The following is a 15135-nucleotide window of genomic DNA, read 5'->3' as shown; positions in this document are numbered from 1 at the left end:
ACTTTAAACATTTTTAATATTACTTTAGATTTGTTTTAGATGACCACTGACTGATTATTAAAAGTAGCTACTGTATGGTATTATAATGAATTTGCATATTTTTTTTATTGGCAAAACAAATTCAAATTAATCATTGTTATTGTAACCAGTAATAATTTAAATATATTTTTTTGTAGAAATTTATGACACATTTCGGAAAAAAAACGAAACCACTGCATCTTTAACTTATATATGAGATACTTTTATTAATGTTGTGAATATTGGGTTTTTATTTTATATTTTCCATATCCACATACATTTTTAGTTATAGAAATTTTGTTGTGTTTTTATAACAAAAACACAGCAAAATTACTTTTTATTATTTTTTATTAGATTTGCTTGTTTATGTTTACATACTTTTTAAATAGCCTATATTTTTTTAACATAAAGTTAAATTAATACGAGAAATGTTGCTTTGGCAAATAACTGAAATAAAATAAATGTAATTTTAAATGTTTTATATCAGTTACAGTTTATTTTATTTCAAGTTCCGCAAAATGTTTTTTTATGGTTTTAGTTATATAATAACTCTGTCTTAAGTATACTTGTTGGATTTAAATACTATGATTTCATGAGTTCATTTTTAATGTTCATTTTTTATTTTATGTTAACCTTTATAAAAGTTCACAATGTTGTTGCAGATTAAATATAATGTGGATAACATTGAATAAATATCTATTTGTCAGGTTAGATGTTTATTAATCACTCAAACCCCTATCTTTCTCTATTTTATGAGTGATTTATCTACCACTTATTTATCTACCACAAGACAAAGAAGCAAACAAAGAAGGAGACAGTCACCGAACAAATAAACAAGAAAAAAGAAAAAGAAAAGGAGAAGAAAAAACAAAAACAAAGACAGGGGTAGCTATAACTAATCAGAATAGATCACAAAGGAAAAGGTTAAAAGACTTACATATTTGAATAAATGAATAAATGTAAATGTAAATATTTCAATTGTTTTTAAAGCCTTCTTGTTTCATGAGTTAGAGATAGTCCCAAGCAAAGTAATGTTGTACTTCAGCAAGCAAAACATAAAAAAGTGGTTTCTGACCTGAAAATATACATTAATGTATATAAAATGTTGTTAACAAAAAAGAAGATTAAGTAAGGCAAGGCAAGTTTATTTATAGCACATTTCATACACTAATGCAATACAAAGTGTTTTACACAGAAAGGAATTAAAATAATAAAAATAATAAAAGCAAGGAAATTTAAAACAGTTATAAAAGGAATTAAAAGAGTAAAAAGATGATACATATGTTACGGAGGCCATAGACGCTGTGCGTGTATCTCAATATAGGCGCTCTAGAGTTTTTTGTTTGCTTTTTCGCAATCAAAGCACTCGCGTCGCTTCATTAAATTGAGGTTAAACCAGTTGCATGTTAATGTTGATGAGCTTCTGGGTCTGTGTTTGGATCAGACTGTTTTATCTCTCACCGGAGCTCAAAGAAAGAGAGAGAGGTTGATACTGACCCGTTCTCTCGTCACAAATTCAAAGCGGAAGCAAATGAGTTCACCTGGCGTCGCCATTTTAAGCAGGTAAAAATACGAACGACACGGGAAATGTTTAATGGAAACGTTTATCAAAGTGTATGCAGGAAATTTCGTGTGTCTTTATGATGTTAAAGGTGGAGGATTGGAGAACCTTTATCTTGTAGACATTTGATCAAGGTGAGTGTTTGTGTGGTGACTTCCTCATATTAATATGACATTTTCAGTGATTGTATGTTTGATATAAAATCTTTAATAAAGGGCTTCTTTCACTTCGAGGTTTCTTTTGTGTTTGGTGTTTCTGTGATTTTTTTCAGAAGTTTAACAGCGTATACGTGTAAGAATGACTCAACGGCTCTGGTATGACTAAGCTTGAGTTAACGCAGTCTCGTGATCCTTTTTCTCACACACTCCAGACATGTTCAGCTAATAATGAAGGTTGTTTAATCATTTAATTTAGTGTGTGAATGTTTCTTCATTCAGAGTCAGTGGAGGAGATCACACTCATCAGATTCTCCTGCATCTTCATCATGGCTGATTCACAAGGATCCAGAGATGGAGATTCTTCACCAGGATGCAGGTACTTTTTTTATTTATTTGTTTAGCTTTGTCACTAATAAATCAATATTAATAATGCTTTGAACAACAACAAAACGATACAACTTACACTTTGGAGCCAGGGAAGCAAAGAACACGCACACACAAAAGAAAAAGAACACATCAAATACTCTACACACTCTTAATAGCTTTTCTATGAGTAGTTTGAATAGTAGAAAAGTAATTTTCAAATTCTTAAAGGACTACTAAGAAAAGGGAATTTTTGTTAGAAAACATACACTTATGAATGTAAAATTTGACTAATAAAATTAACAGATTAATTACAAAAGCCTCCTTATTCACACTGTTATCATAGGCTACTGTAAATATCCAAAAATTAAATTTTCAAAATTAAAGAATGCCCTTTCCGTATTAAACATAGACACATCATACCATAACTTTTTCACATGACTACTCACTTAATTATGTGGGATTAAAAATAACCCAACTAGGGGAGGTATAGCACCTTCCCAACTGTGGGTTATTTTAACCCTATGCATTAGGTTAAAAGTAACTCAACAGTTGAGTTTACTATTTTCTTTTATATGTGACACTATTTTAATAAATAAAATACACTGTTTTCAAATACAGATTGTTTATTTTTTTAAACAATGCATATGTTTCAATGAACACATTTTTAAATTACAAACTATATATTGGGGAGTCTAGCATTTCATGTAAATATACATAATTGTGTACATGATTTCAAAATACACAATTGTACATACAACACATAATTAATTCAAAACCTATATGCAAATGTGAACAATAAACATTTAAAACCGACACAAAATTATACATAAAATGTGTATATATACAGCGCACAAATTCTAAATGAACATTAAATTTAAAACCTATACAAATATAAACAGAATACACAAATTCATGACTTTAAATCCTTCAAAGAAATTAACATAACTTCATTAAAAAGTCTTCACCGTACACTGTATGCATTGTAGTTTTATTATTTAAAGGTCCCATATTGTGCACATTTTTGGGGTTTTATTTTAGGTTTTGATGTCCTTAGGAATATATATTTGTGGATTAAGTACCAAAAACCATCCCAATATATTTTTACAGCTCCTTTCTTGGGAGCTCTGCTAAGAACAGGTCGATTTTCGACGGCCAGGCCAATCACAGATAACTAGGGTAATGTAAACTGTATCCTGCTGTGGCTTGGTGATGTTCACAAGTAAGGTAAATAAAACACTAATGATGGACATGTTATCCACCACCTGAGGGAAATGTTATCCGGCCTTAAATGTTTGAGCCGGAGTCAGACCCCGAATCGACGACAGCAGTCAACCCACCACCTCCTCAAACACGCTTATGTTTTTTTAATTTATATTTATAATTTTTAATTTTAATTTATTCATTAAATTAATATAATGTCATTGTAAAAGTATTATAATTACATCAATGCTGCACACAGATTTAACGTTAACGCTAATTTAAACTATCTGTAAACAACTTCTGAATTATTTTTGGCCAAATTATGTAAATTAATAGCTATTTATACACGAAACACTTAACTGGACTTAACTTTTAAGCTACGTAACTATTGATACAGTAAGTTGACGTGCAACAATTTCTTACACAATGTTACTTATTTTTTTTTATTTTTTTTTACTAATTCCATGTCCGTCCCACAGCAAAACAAAAAACACAGAGACTGAGTGAACTCAATCTCCCCCGTCTTTTACTCAATAAAAACAGGGTCAGTGTCTGTAACTTAGGAAAACAAACAACGTATTTTGTCTTGTTTCCAACAGATATTCTATCAAAGCTTGTGGCAGCCATAGACTGTACAAAACAACACTTCAACATCAATTTAGTTTAAAAACTATAATTTCAGATTATTCTGGCTCCATAATATAACATAAAATGTGTTAGAAGTTTACTTACCGGCTGTGAATTTGAGGTCAGACCGAACAATGTAGGGACTGCAGCATCTTTGATGAGAAGCTAATTTGAAAAAACGGCATTGAACTGTGCCTGATTTAGAAAGCAGTCACTTTTGAAATGTGCAGAACAGACGGTTAAGGTCGAACTAAATTGCTCCGTTATGTCTGAATAAATAAACAGTAGCCACTGGTCTCTTATATTAATGTTGTTCCAAAGCCTGTGCAATGATGTAGTTTCCTGACATCCATCGACTGAACAGCGACATGATACCGTTTTGTTTTTGCTCAGCAACGGCATGGACGCGATGTCTGGTGTTTGGGTGGTGACTGAAGGCGGTGACTGAGTAGTTCTGACTTCACATTTATACGGAAGTCACAACAGCTCGTGAAAAGGCACAGATGTTTTTCCCAGGCTGTGTGCGTTTGTCTGTAGATTAAATGGTTTGAAACTCCTATGGTAGTTACATGGCCCCTAGACCTCTGTTATCATAAAAAAAATTCAGTTTTGACAATATGGGACCTTTTAAGGCAGTGGTTCTCAACTCCAGTCCTCAGGACCCACTGCACTGCACATTTTGTTTGTCTCTCTTATCTGACACACTCAGTTCAGATCAAGGAGTCTCTCCTAACGAGCTGGTGATCTGAATCAGGTGTGTTAAATAAGGAGACATAAAAAATGTGCAGAACAGTGGGTCCCGAGGACTGGATTTGAGAACCACTGCTTTAAGGTATGTTTACAAAAACACATCAAATACATATGTTGACTACTGGACCTAATGATGATTATCAAAGTTCTTAATGAGGCAGTATGTGTTGAAGAAATTCCTCCGTATATATTAAAATTTGCATGCTACAAAAACGTTTTTTAACGCATCCATTGCTTGAAATATATTCTCTGTACACGAATTAAGATATTTTTGATTAAATCTGAGAGCTGGCTCACTCCTCCATAGGCTTCTAAGGGATTGAAACTTGCCGGCCTCAAAGTTATTAAAGACATCGTTAAAATAGTCCAAGTGACTACAGTGGCTCAATCTTAAGTTTATCAAGCGACGAGAATACTTTTTGTGCGCAAAAACAAACAAAAATAACGACTTTACTTCAACTATTCATTTCCTTCTCTGTTGGCCTCTAGTCAGTTAACGTAGTGTGATTGCGTAGAGCTACGTGATGCGTGTGACGTACAACAACAGAAGCGTACGCTGTTACACTAGTGAACTGACTCGAGGTCAAGTTCAAATAGTCACTTGGACTATTTTAACGATGTCTTTAATAAGTTTTCGATGCCGGCAAGTTCAATCCCTGAAGAAGCCTATGGAGGAGTGATCCAGCTCTCAGTTTTTATCAAAAATATCTCATTTTGTGTTCCGAAGATGAACGAAGGTCTTACGGGGTGGAACAACATGAAGGTGAGTAATTACTGACAGAATTTACATTTTTGGGTGAACTATCCCTTTAACTAGTCATTAGACCTCCTGTTAAAGAGTTAGTTCACCCAAAAATTTTAATTCTGTCATTATTTACTCACCTTCATGTCGTTCCAAACCCATAAGACTTTTGTTCATCTTCGGAACACAAAGGAAGATCTTTTTGATAATTTCTGAGAGTTTTCTGTCCCTTCATTGACAGCTACGCAACTGACACTTTCATGCCCCAGAAAGGTAATAAAGACATCATTAAAATTATATATGTGACTCCAGTGGTTTAACCTCAATTCTATGAAGCAACATGAGTATATTTTATCCCTTAACAATAATTTAACACTTTATTTACAAAAGATTAATCTCCAACGCATGTTCATGAGAGCACCTTGGTGCATGAGTGTTGTGTTGATGTGAGAGCAGACGTTGTTTTTTTTTTTTTGCACAGTGCCCTTGCATCCATTTATAAAGCTGAGGTTAAATGGAGTACTTTAATGATGCCTTTACCACCTTTCTGTGGCTTAAAAGTGGTAGTTGTGTAGCTGTCAAAGGAGGTACAGAAAGTTTGCAGATTTCATCTAAAAGATCTTCCTTTGTGTTCCAAAGGTGAGCGAAAGTCTTACAGGTTTGGAACGACATGAGGGTGAATAATTAATGACAGAATTTACATTTTTTGGGGGGTAAACTATCCCATTAACAGTTAGAATGGATGCAGTGGATGTACTGAGCAGTATAAATTATCAAAGATAATTTGATAGTGTTGATTTTACTTACAGGTTGAATGTCATTTAGGTTTGCGCTTAATTTCAGCTTATTTTGGACCCCATTTTTCCATTTGTATGGTATGGCAGGAAGGGTTTTGAAGGCAATTTCTCCATGATCATATTTGAAAGACTAATTAACAAAAAAACGAAAGTAACTTTGTGGGCGGATCTCGGGCACTGTTGCTATTTTACCGGCGGGATAAATGACTCTAACGCCCGACGCAAATCTAAAATGGGTTGGTCTAAAGTAGCTACATTACTCATAGGTTTGGTTTGGGCGTAACGTGAAATAAACCAATCAGAGCGTCATCGCACATTTCCTTTAAGAGCAAGCGCACTTGTACCATGGCGGACAGCGGAGGAGACCGACGTTCTCGTCAGGGCCGTAAAATGGGTGGTGAATGGGTAGTGTTGACGTGCGGGCTGGGGGACACCGTGTGGTGCCTGTGTGTGTGTGTATACGTGCTTGCATGCAGGCAGGCGAGCCTGCGAAATGATTCGGGGTCAGAGAGAGAAGCGCTAGGATGTGTGTTTGGACGAACGACTGAAAACTCTGAAATTATCGTACATTATGGGATTTTTTTCATTATTGATCGTACATCGTACAGAGGTCAAAATTATTGTACAAATACGATAATTATCGTACATCTGGCAACACTGACTCCAATCCAGAAGGGGGGCCAATGCTGTTTTCTACCAGAAGATGAAAGCTAAGATAAAAAACTGTGAATAGATTTATTGTTGTTCTTGGACTGTAAAAAACAAATTTGACCACATACTGTATCAGTTGGGTTAATTATGGGCATATCAACCAATGACAATACATCTCTACATAAGGAAATTATACACCAGAATTGACTGCAGAAAATACAAGAGAAAATTCTTTGGGAGTTACAGGAAAATTAAAGTGCATAAGAAACTCGTCATAAGGTATCTCTGAGTGTGAAACAAATGACAAACTAAAACAATACTGTTATGATCCCAACCTGTGTTCCCCTCTTATGTGTTCTTTGAAGGTTTTCATGTTGATTAGTCTCCCCAGGTTTTTTATTATCCACGCCCCCTTGTTATATTGTTAAGCATGTCTGCCTGTGTATATATAGCCCTTGTTTCACTTATTCTCTGTCAGTCAATGAATGCGCATTTTCTGGTTTATCGTGTTTACTCCTGTTCTGTGTTTTCATTTGTTTACGCCAGTTGCCTTGTGTTCTATGACCTTCTGGATTATTTTAATAAACCTAAACCTGCATGTGGATCCGCTCCCCAGTCTCCTCCTTTACCTGCCTGACTGTCTCACCATGTTACAAATACCCTTATCAAACCAGCTTTTTTAAAAAAATACTTTTGTGTTCATACAAAATACAATGGTTATTCCAAATAAAATAACGTTGCAGAGAAAAGTTGTGCTTGTAGATCAGTTTCTAAGCCAATAAAGCTTGAAGGATGTAGGTACTTTCAGCAAACACTGTTAAATATTGTATTACATCACAGAAAAATATCACAGATTTTGATTCCCCCCACTGATCACAGAAACCTATTAATTAGCCTATGTGTAGCCTATTTGTCTGTTTTTGTTTGTTTTAATGCTAACATGAAATATTAAATAAAAATATCATAATTTCCTCAGTGTTTTTAATGAAAGATGAATTTGTTTATATTAATATGGTTTCCATCATAAAGAATTAACACAGTAATCTAAAGGATTAAACTGAATCTGTTCTCTGTTCCAGTTCAGTCCAGCAGAAGAGCTCAAACCCAGAGTCCAGCTGTGTGTCTATGAAGAGTAACCAGTCTATGAATTTGCCAATACAGTTAAAGAGTGGAGACATACAGCCTGATCTCAGGTATATAATTTCTATATAAATTATGCTTATAGTATGACATTTTTGAATTAGAAGCAAAATGTATCATACAGTCAGTCAGTCAATCAGATAGTCTGGTCAGAACAGTAATGCTTCACTGCAAGAGTAACAGAACAAGAGTACAGTAAGGTGGTTTATCTTTAAAGATCAGCAAAACATTGGTCTCTTAAAGGGCCTATTGCAGGTTTTTAATTTTATCAATATATAAACTTGTATGAAAATACTATGTGAAAAATTTAAATCCTGCATTAACTTTTTTTGCAAGACATGAGGGCTCAAATTTAGTAGAAAACGTGACAGTTTCCTTGACCGGGTTGAAAAAACGCTTTTTTTCATCATCATTGTGTGATATTAGGTCACGAGAGGAGGTCGTTTGCCGGGCTCTGCGTTCGCTTAGTGCAGAGTAGGATGGTATGCAGCTCTCTTGGCTGCATAGCAGGCTCATAATTAACATGGCTGAGGTACATACTGCGAGTAAACATTTACAATTTCCTCAGTGTCCGAACTCTAATTGCAATCCATTGCTTTCCTATTGTCTACTTTGACCGCACTCCCTCCCATTACATCACTTCCGGTTTGGCATTTTTCAGATGCGTAAGTAAAACTTTCTCACAAAAATGACTCTAGAAGCCTTAATAGCTTTTTATAAGTATATATTTATATTTAAATCTAGTTACTAAATTATTTTTCTAAACATTGACTCACTGGGTACTCTAACCTGCAATATGCCCTTTAAGTCGGTTGAGCCTTCGTCCTCCATTATGGCATTGATAAGAGCCATGTGATCACGGTCGATGTTCACTTGAGTTGAAGTCATTCTATAATTTTATAGTTGTGATTTGTCTTGTTATATTGTTAAGCATGTCTGCCTGTGTATATATAGCGCTTGTTTCACTTATTCTCTGTCAGTCAATGAATGCGCATTTTCTGGTTTATACAACACAATCTCATGAAAGTGCGTATCTATACCACAAATGCTATTTCTTGTGCCAATTATACGCAAAAAATGGTTTTAGCGTGCATATGCTACGCACTGGAAACCCCTTGGATAGGATTAGGGTGGGGAGTGCATGCGCATTACACGCCATAAAGTGCGTATCATATGTACGCGAAAACTGCGTAGCATATGCACGCAAAAACTCTTTTTGGCGTATAAATGGCACGAGAAATAACATTCGTGGTATAGATATGCACTTTCATGAGATCAGAACGGAACTCCTGTTCTGTGTTTTCATTTGTTTACGCCAGTTGCCTTGTGTTCTATGACCTTCTGGATTATTTTAATAAACCTAAACCTGCATGTGGATCCGCTCCCCAGTCTCCTCCTTTACCTGCCTGACTGTCTCACCATGTTACAAATACCCTTATCAAACCAGCTTTTAAAAAAAATACTTTTGTGTTCATACAAAATACAATGGTTATTCCAAATAAAATAACGTTGCAGAGAAAAGTTGTGCTTGTAGATCAGTTTATAAGCCAATAAAGCTTGAAGGATGTAGGTACTTTCAGCAAACACTGTTAAATATTGTATTACATCACAGAAAAATATCACAGATTTTGATTCCCCCCACTGATCACAGAAACCTATTAATTAGCCTATGTGTAGCCTATTTGTCTGTTTTTGTTTGTTTTAATCCTAACATGAAATATTAAATAAAAATATCATAATTTCCTCAGTGTTTTTAATGAAAGATGAATGTGTTTATTTTAATATGGTTTCCATCATAAAGAATGAACACCGTAATCTAAAGGATTAAACTGAATCTGTTCTCTGTTCCAGTTCAGTCCAGCAGAAGAGCTCAAACCCAGAGTCCAGCTGTGTGTCTATGAAGAGTAACCAGTCTATGAATTTGCCAATACAGTTAAAGAGTGGAGACATACAGCCTGATCTCAGGTATATAATTTCTATATAAATTATGCTTATAGTATGACATTTTTGAATTAGAAGCAAAATGTATCATACAGTCAGTCAGTCAATCAGATAGTCTGGTCAGAACAGTAATGCTTCACTGCAAGAGTAACAGAACAAGAGTACAGTAAGGTGGTTTATCTTTAAAGATCAGCAAAACATTGGTCTCTTAAAGGGCCTATTGCAGGTTTTTAATTTTATCAATATATAAACTTGTATGAAAATACTATGTGAAAAGTTAATGCAGGATTTAAATTTTTTTTGCAAGACATAAGGGCTCAAATTTAGTAGAAAACGTGACAGTTTCCTTGACCGGGTTGAAAAAACGCTTTTTTTCATCATCATTGTGTGATATTAGGTCACGAGAGGAGGTCGTTTGCCGGGCTCTGCGTTCGCTTAGTGCAGAGTAGGATGGTATGCAGCTCTCTTGGCTGCATAGCAGGCTCATAATTAACATGGCTGAGGTACATACTGCGAGTAAACATTTACAATTTCCTCAGTGTCCGAACTCTAATTGCAATCCATTGCTTTCCTATTGTCTACTTTGACCGCACTCCCTCCCATTACATCACTTCCGGTTTGGCATTTTTCAGATGCGTAAGTAAAACTTTCTCACAAAAATGACTCTAGAAGCCTTAATAGCTTTTTATAAGTACATATTTATATTTAAATCTAGTTACTACATTATTTTTCTAAACATTGACTCACTGGGTACTCTAACCTGCAATATGCCCTTTAAGTCGGTTGAGCCTTCGTCCTCCATTATGGCATTGATAAGAGCCATGTGATCACGGTCGATGTTCACTTGAGTTGAAGTCATTCTATAATTTTATAGTTGTGATTTGTCTTGTTATATTGTTAAGCATGTCTGCCTGTGTATATATAGCGCTTGTTTCACTTATTCTCTGTCAGTCAATGAATGCGCATTTTCTGGTTTATACAACACAATCTCATGAAAGTGCGTATCTATACCACAAATGTTATTTCTTGTGCCAATTATACGCAAAAAATGGTTTTAGCGTGCATATGCTACGCACTGGAAACCCCTTGGATAGGATTAGGGTGGGGAGTGCATGCGCATTACACGCCATAAAGTGCGTATCATATGTACGCGAAAACTGCGTAGCATATGCACGCAAAAACTCTTTTTGGCGTATAAATGGCACGAGAAATAACATTCGTGGTATAGATATGCACTTTCATGAGATCAGAACGGAACTCCTGTTCTGTGTTTTCATTTGTTTACGCCAGTTGCCTTGTGTTCTATGACCATCTGGATTATTTTAATAAACCTAAACCTGCATGTGGATCCGCTCCCCAGTCAGCTCCTTTACCTGCCTGACTGTCTCACCATGTTACAAATACCCTTATCAAACCAGCTTTTAAAAAAAATACTTTTGTGTTCATACAAAATACAATGGTTATTCCAAATAAAATAACGTTGCAGAGAAAAGTTGTGCTTGTAGATCAGTTTATAAGCCAATAAAGCTTGAAGGATGTAGGTACTTTCAGCAAACACTGTTAAATATTGTATTACATCACAGAAAAATATCACAGATTTTGATTCCCCCCACTGATCACAGAAACCTATTGTTTAGCCTATGTGTAGCCTATTTGTCTGTTTTTGTTTGTTTTAATGCTAACATGAAATATGAAATAAAAATATCATAATTTCCTCCGTGTTTTTAATGAAAGATGAATGTTTTTATATTAATATGGTTTCCATCATAAAGAATGAACACCGTAATCTAAAGGATTAAACTGAATCTGTTCTCTGTTCCAGTTCAGTCCAGCAGAAGAGCTCAAACCCAGAGTCCAGCTGTGTGTCTATGAAGAGTAACCAGTCTATGAATTTGCCAATACAGTTAAAGAGTGGAGACATACAGCCTGATCTCAGGTATATAATTTCTATATAAATTATGCTTATAGTATGACATTTTTGAATTAGAAGCAAAATGTATCATACAGTCAGTCAGTCAATCAGATAGTCTGGTCAGAACGGTAATGCTTCACTGCAAGAGAAATGTTACAAGAGTACAGTAAGGTGGTTTATCTTTAAAGATCAGCAAAACATTGGTCTCTTAAAGGGCCTATTGCAGGTTTTTAATTTTATCAATATATAAACTTGTATGAAAATACTATGTGAAAAATTTAAATCCTGCATTAACTTTTTTTGCAAGACATGAGGGCTCAAATTTAGTAGAAAACGTGACCGTTTCCTTGACCGGGTTGAAAAAACGCTTTTTTTCATCATCATTGCGTGATATTAGGTCACGAGAGGAGGTCGTTTGCCGGGCTCTGCGTTCGCTTAGTGCAGAGTAGGATGGTATGCAGCTCTCTTGGCTGCATAGCAGGCTCATAATTAACATGGCTGAGGTACATATTGCGAGTAAACATTTACAATTTCCTCAGTGTCCGAACTCTAATTGCAATCCATTGCTTTCCTATTGTCTACTTTGACCGCACTCCCTCCCATTACATCACTTCCGGTTTGGCATTTTTCAGATGCGTAAGTAAAACTTTCTCACAAAAATGACTCTAGAAGCCTTAATAGCTTTTTATAAGTATATATTTATATTTAAATCTAGTTACTACATTATTTTTCTAAACATTGACTCACTGGGTACTCTAACCTGCAATATGCCCTTTAAGTCGGTTGAGCCTTCGTCCTCCATTATGCCATTGATAAGAGCCATGTGATCACGGTCGATGTTCACTTGAGTTGAAGTCATTCTATAATTTTATAGTTGTGATTTGTCTTGTTATATTGTTAAGCATGTCTGCCTGTGTATATATAGCGCTTGTTTCACTTATTCTCTGTCAGTCGTTGAATGCGCATTTTCTGGTTTATCGTGTTTACTCCTGTTCTGTGTTTTCATTTGTTTACGCCAGTTGCCTTGTGTTCTATGACCTTCTGGATTATTTTAATAAACCTAAACCTGCATGTGGATCCACTCCCCAGTCTGCTCCTTTACCTGCCTGACTGTCTCACCATGTTACAAATACCCTTATCAAACCAGCTTTTTAAAAAAAATACTTTTGTGTTCATACAAAATACAATGGTTATTCCAAATAAAATAACGTTGCAGAGAAAAGTTGTGCTTGTAGATCAGTTTCTAAGCCAATAAAGCTTGAAGGATGTAGGTACTTTCAGCAAACACTGTTAAATATTGTATTACATCACAGAAAAATATGACAGATTTTGATTCCCCCCACTGATCACAGAAACCTATTATTTAGCCTATGTGTAGCCTATTTGTCTGTTTTTGTTTGTTTTAATGCTAACATGAAATATTAAATAAAAATATCATAATTTCCTCAAGTGTTTTTAATGAAAGATGAATGTGTTTATATTAATATGGTTTCCATCATAAAGAATTAACACAGTAATCTAAAGGATTAAACTGAATCTGTTCTCTGTTCCAGTTCAGTCCAGCAGAAGAGCTCAAACCCAGAGTCCAGCTGTGTGTCTATGAAGAGTAACCAGTCTATGAATTTGCCAATACAGTTAAAGAGTGGAGACATACAGCCTGATCTCAGGTAAATAATTTCTATATAAATTATGCTTATAGTATGACATTTTTGAATTAGAAGTAAAATGTATCATACAGTCAGTCAGTCAATCAGATAGTCTGGTCAGAACGGTAATGCTTCACTGCAAGAGTAACAGAACAAGAGTACAGTAAGGTGGTTTATCTTTAAAGATCAGCAAAACATTGGTCTCTTAAAGGGCCTATTGCAGGTTTTTAATTTTATCAATATATAAACTTGTATGAAAATACTATGTGAAAAGTCAATGCAGGATTTAAATTTTTTTTGCAAGACATAAGGGCTCAAATTTAGTAGAAAACGTGACGGTTTCCTTGACCGGGTTGAAAAAACGCTTTTTTTCATCATCATTGCGTGATATTAGATCACGAGAGGAGGTCGTTTGCCGGGCTCTGCGTTCGCTTAGTGCAGAGTAGGATGGTATGCAGCTCTCTTGGCTGCATAGCAGGCTCATAATTAACATGGCTGAGTGGTACGTAATGCGAGTAAACATTTACAATTTCCTCAGTGTCCGAACTCTAATTGCAATCCATTGCTTTCCTATTGTCTACTTTGACCGCACTCCCTCCCATTACATCACTTCCGGTTTGGCATTTTTCAGATGCGTAAGTAAAACTTTCTCACAAAAATGACTCTAGAAGCCTTAATAGCTTTTTATAAGTATATATTTATATTTAAATCTAGTTACTACATTATTTTTCTAAACATTGACTCACTGGGTACTCTAACCTGCAATATGCCCTTTAAGTCGGTTGAGCCTTTCGTCCTCCATTATGCCATTGATAAGAGCCATGTGATCACGGTCGATGTTCACTTGAGTTGAAGTCATTCTATAATTTTATAGTTGTGATTTGTCTTGTTATATTGTTAAGCATGTCTGCCTGTGTATACAGGTCCTTCTCAAAAAATTAGCATATTGTGATAAAGTTCATTATTTTCCATAATGTAATGATAAAAATTAAACTTTCATATATTTCAGATTCATTGCACACCAACTAAAATATTTCAGGTATTTTTTTGTTTTAATACTGATGATTTTGGCATACAGCTCATGAAAACCCAAAATTCCTATCTCAAAAAATTAGCATATCATGAAAAGGGTCTCTAAACACGCTATTAACCTAATCATCTGAATCAACTAATTAACTCTAAACACCTGCAAAAGATTCCTGAGGCTTTTAAAAACTCCCAGCCTGTTTCATTACTCAAAACCGCAATCATGGGTAAGACTGCCGACCTGACTGCAGTCCAGAAGGCCATCATTGACACCCTCAAGCAAGAGGGTAAGACAGAAAGAAATTGCGGCGTGGCATGGAGGCAATCAGCCTGTGGCACTGCTGAGGTGTTATGGAGGCCCAGGATGCTTAGATAGCGGCCTTAAGCTCATCCAGGGTGTTGGGTCTTGCGTCTCTCAACTTTCTCTTCACAATATCCCACAGATTCTCTATGGGGTTCAGGTCAGGAGAGTTGGCAGGCCAATTGAGCACAGTAATACCATGGTCAGTAAACCATTTACCAGTGGTTTTGGCACTGTGAGCAGGTGCCAGGTCGTGCTGAAAAATGAAATCTTCATCTCCATAAAGCTTTTCAGCAGAT

General features: G+C 35.4%; 1 protein-coding gene across 5 annotated transcripts in view; it reads left to right on the top strand.

Annotated features, from left to right (window-relative positions):
• The first annotated feature begins 1426 nt into the window (after positions 1 to 1426).
• LOC143738308 (NACHT, LRR and PYD domains-containing protein 12-like) overlaps positions 1427 to 15135 on the top strand; it is a 159068-nt gene continuing 145359 nt past the window's right edge. The window contains exons 1-8 of one of the 5 annotated variants that reach the window (XM_077230395.1): positions 1427 to 1581; positions 1671 to 1713; positions 1851 to 1893; positions 2017 to 2113; positions 7950 to 8063; positions 9862 to 9975; positions 11774 to 11887; positions 13417 to 13530. In XM_077230395.1, coding sequence (XP_077086510.1) covers positions 2064 to 2113; positions 7950 to 8063; positions 9862 to 9975; positions 11774 to 11887; positions 13417 to 13530 — 506 coding nt within the window. In that variant the 5' untranslated portion in view covers positions 1427 to 1581; positions 1671 to 1713; positions 1851 to 1893; positions 2017 to 2063. Of the gene's footprint in view, positions 1714 to 1739; positions 2114 to 7949; positions 8064 to 9861; positions 9976 to 11773; positions 11888 to 13416; positions 13531 to 15135 lie in introns of those variants that run through there. The other 4 variants (XM_077230397.1, XM_077230396.1, XM_077230393.1 and 1 more) reach the window with 4 other exon arrangements.

The sequence above is a fragment of the Siphateles boraxobius genome, unplaced genomic scaffold, assembly GCF_051911475.1.
Source record: "Siphateles boraxobius isolate OS27281-9 unplaced genomic scaffold, OSU_SipBor_1 143, whole genome shotgun sequence".
In the NCBI taxonomy this organism is placed as follows: Eukaryota; Metazoa; Chordata; class Actinopteri; order Cypriniformes; family Leuciscidae; genus Siphateles; species Siphateles boraxobius.
The sequence above is the reverse complement of the archived record's forward strand: the minus strand, read 5'-3'. Positions and strand labels throughout refer to the sequence as shown.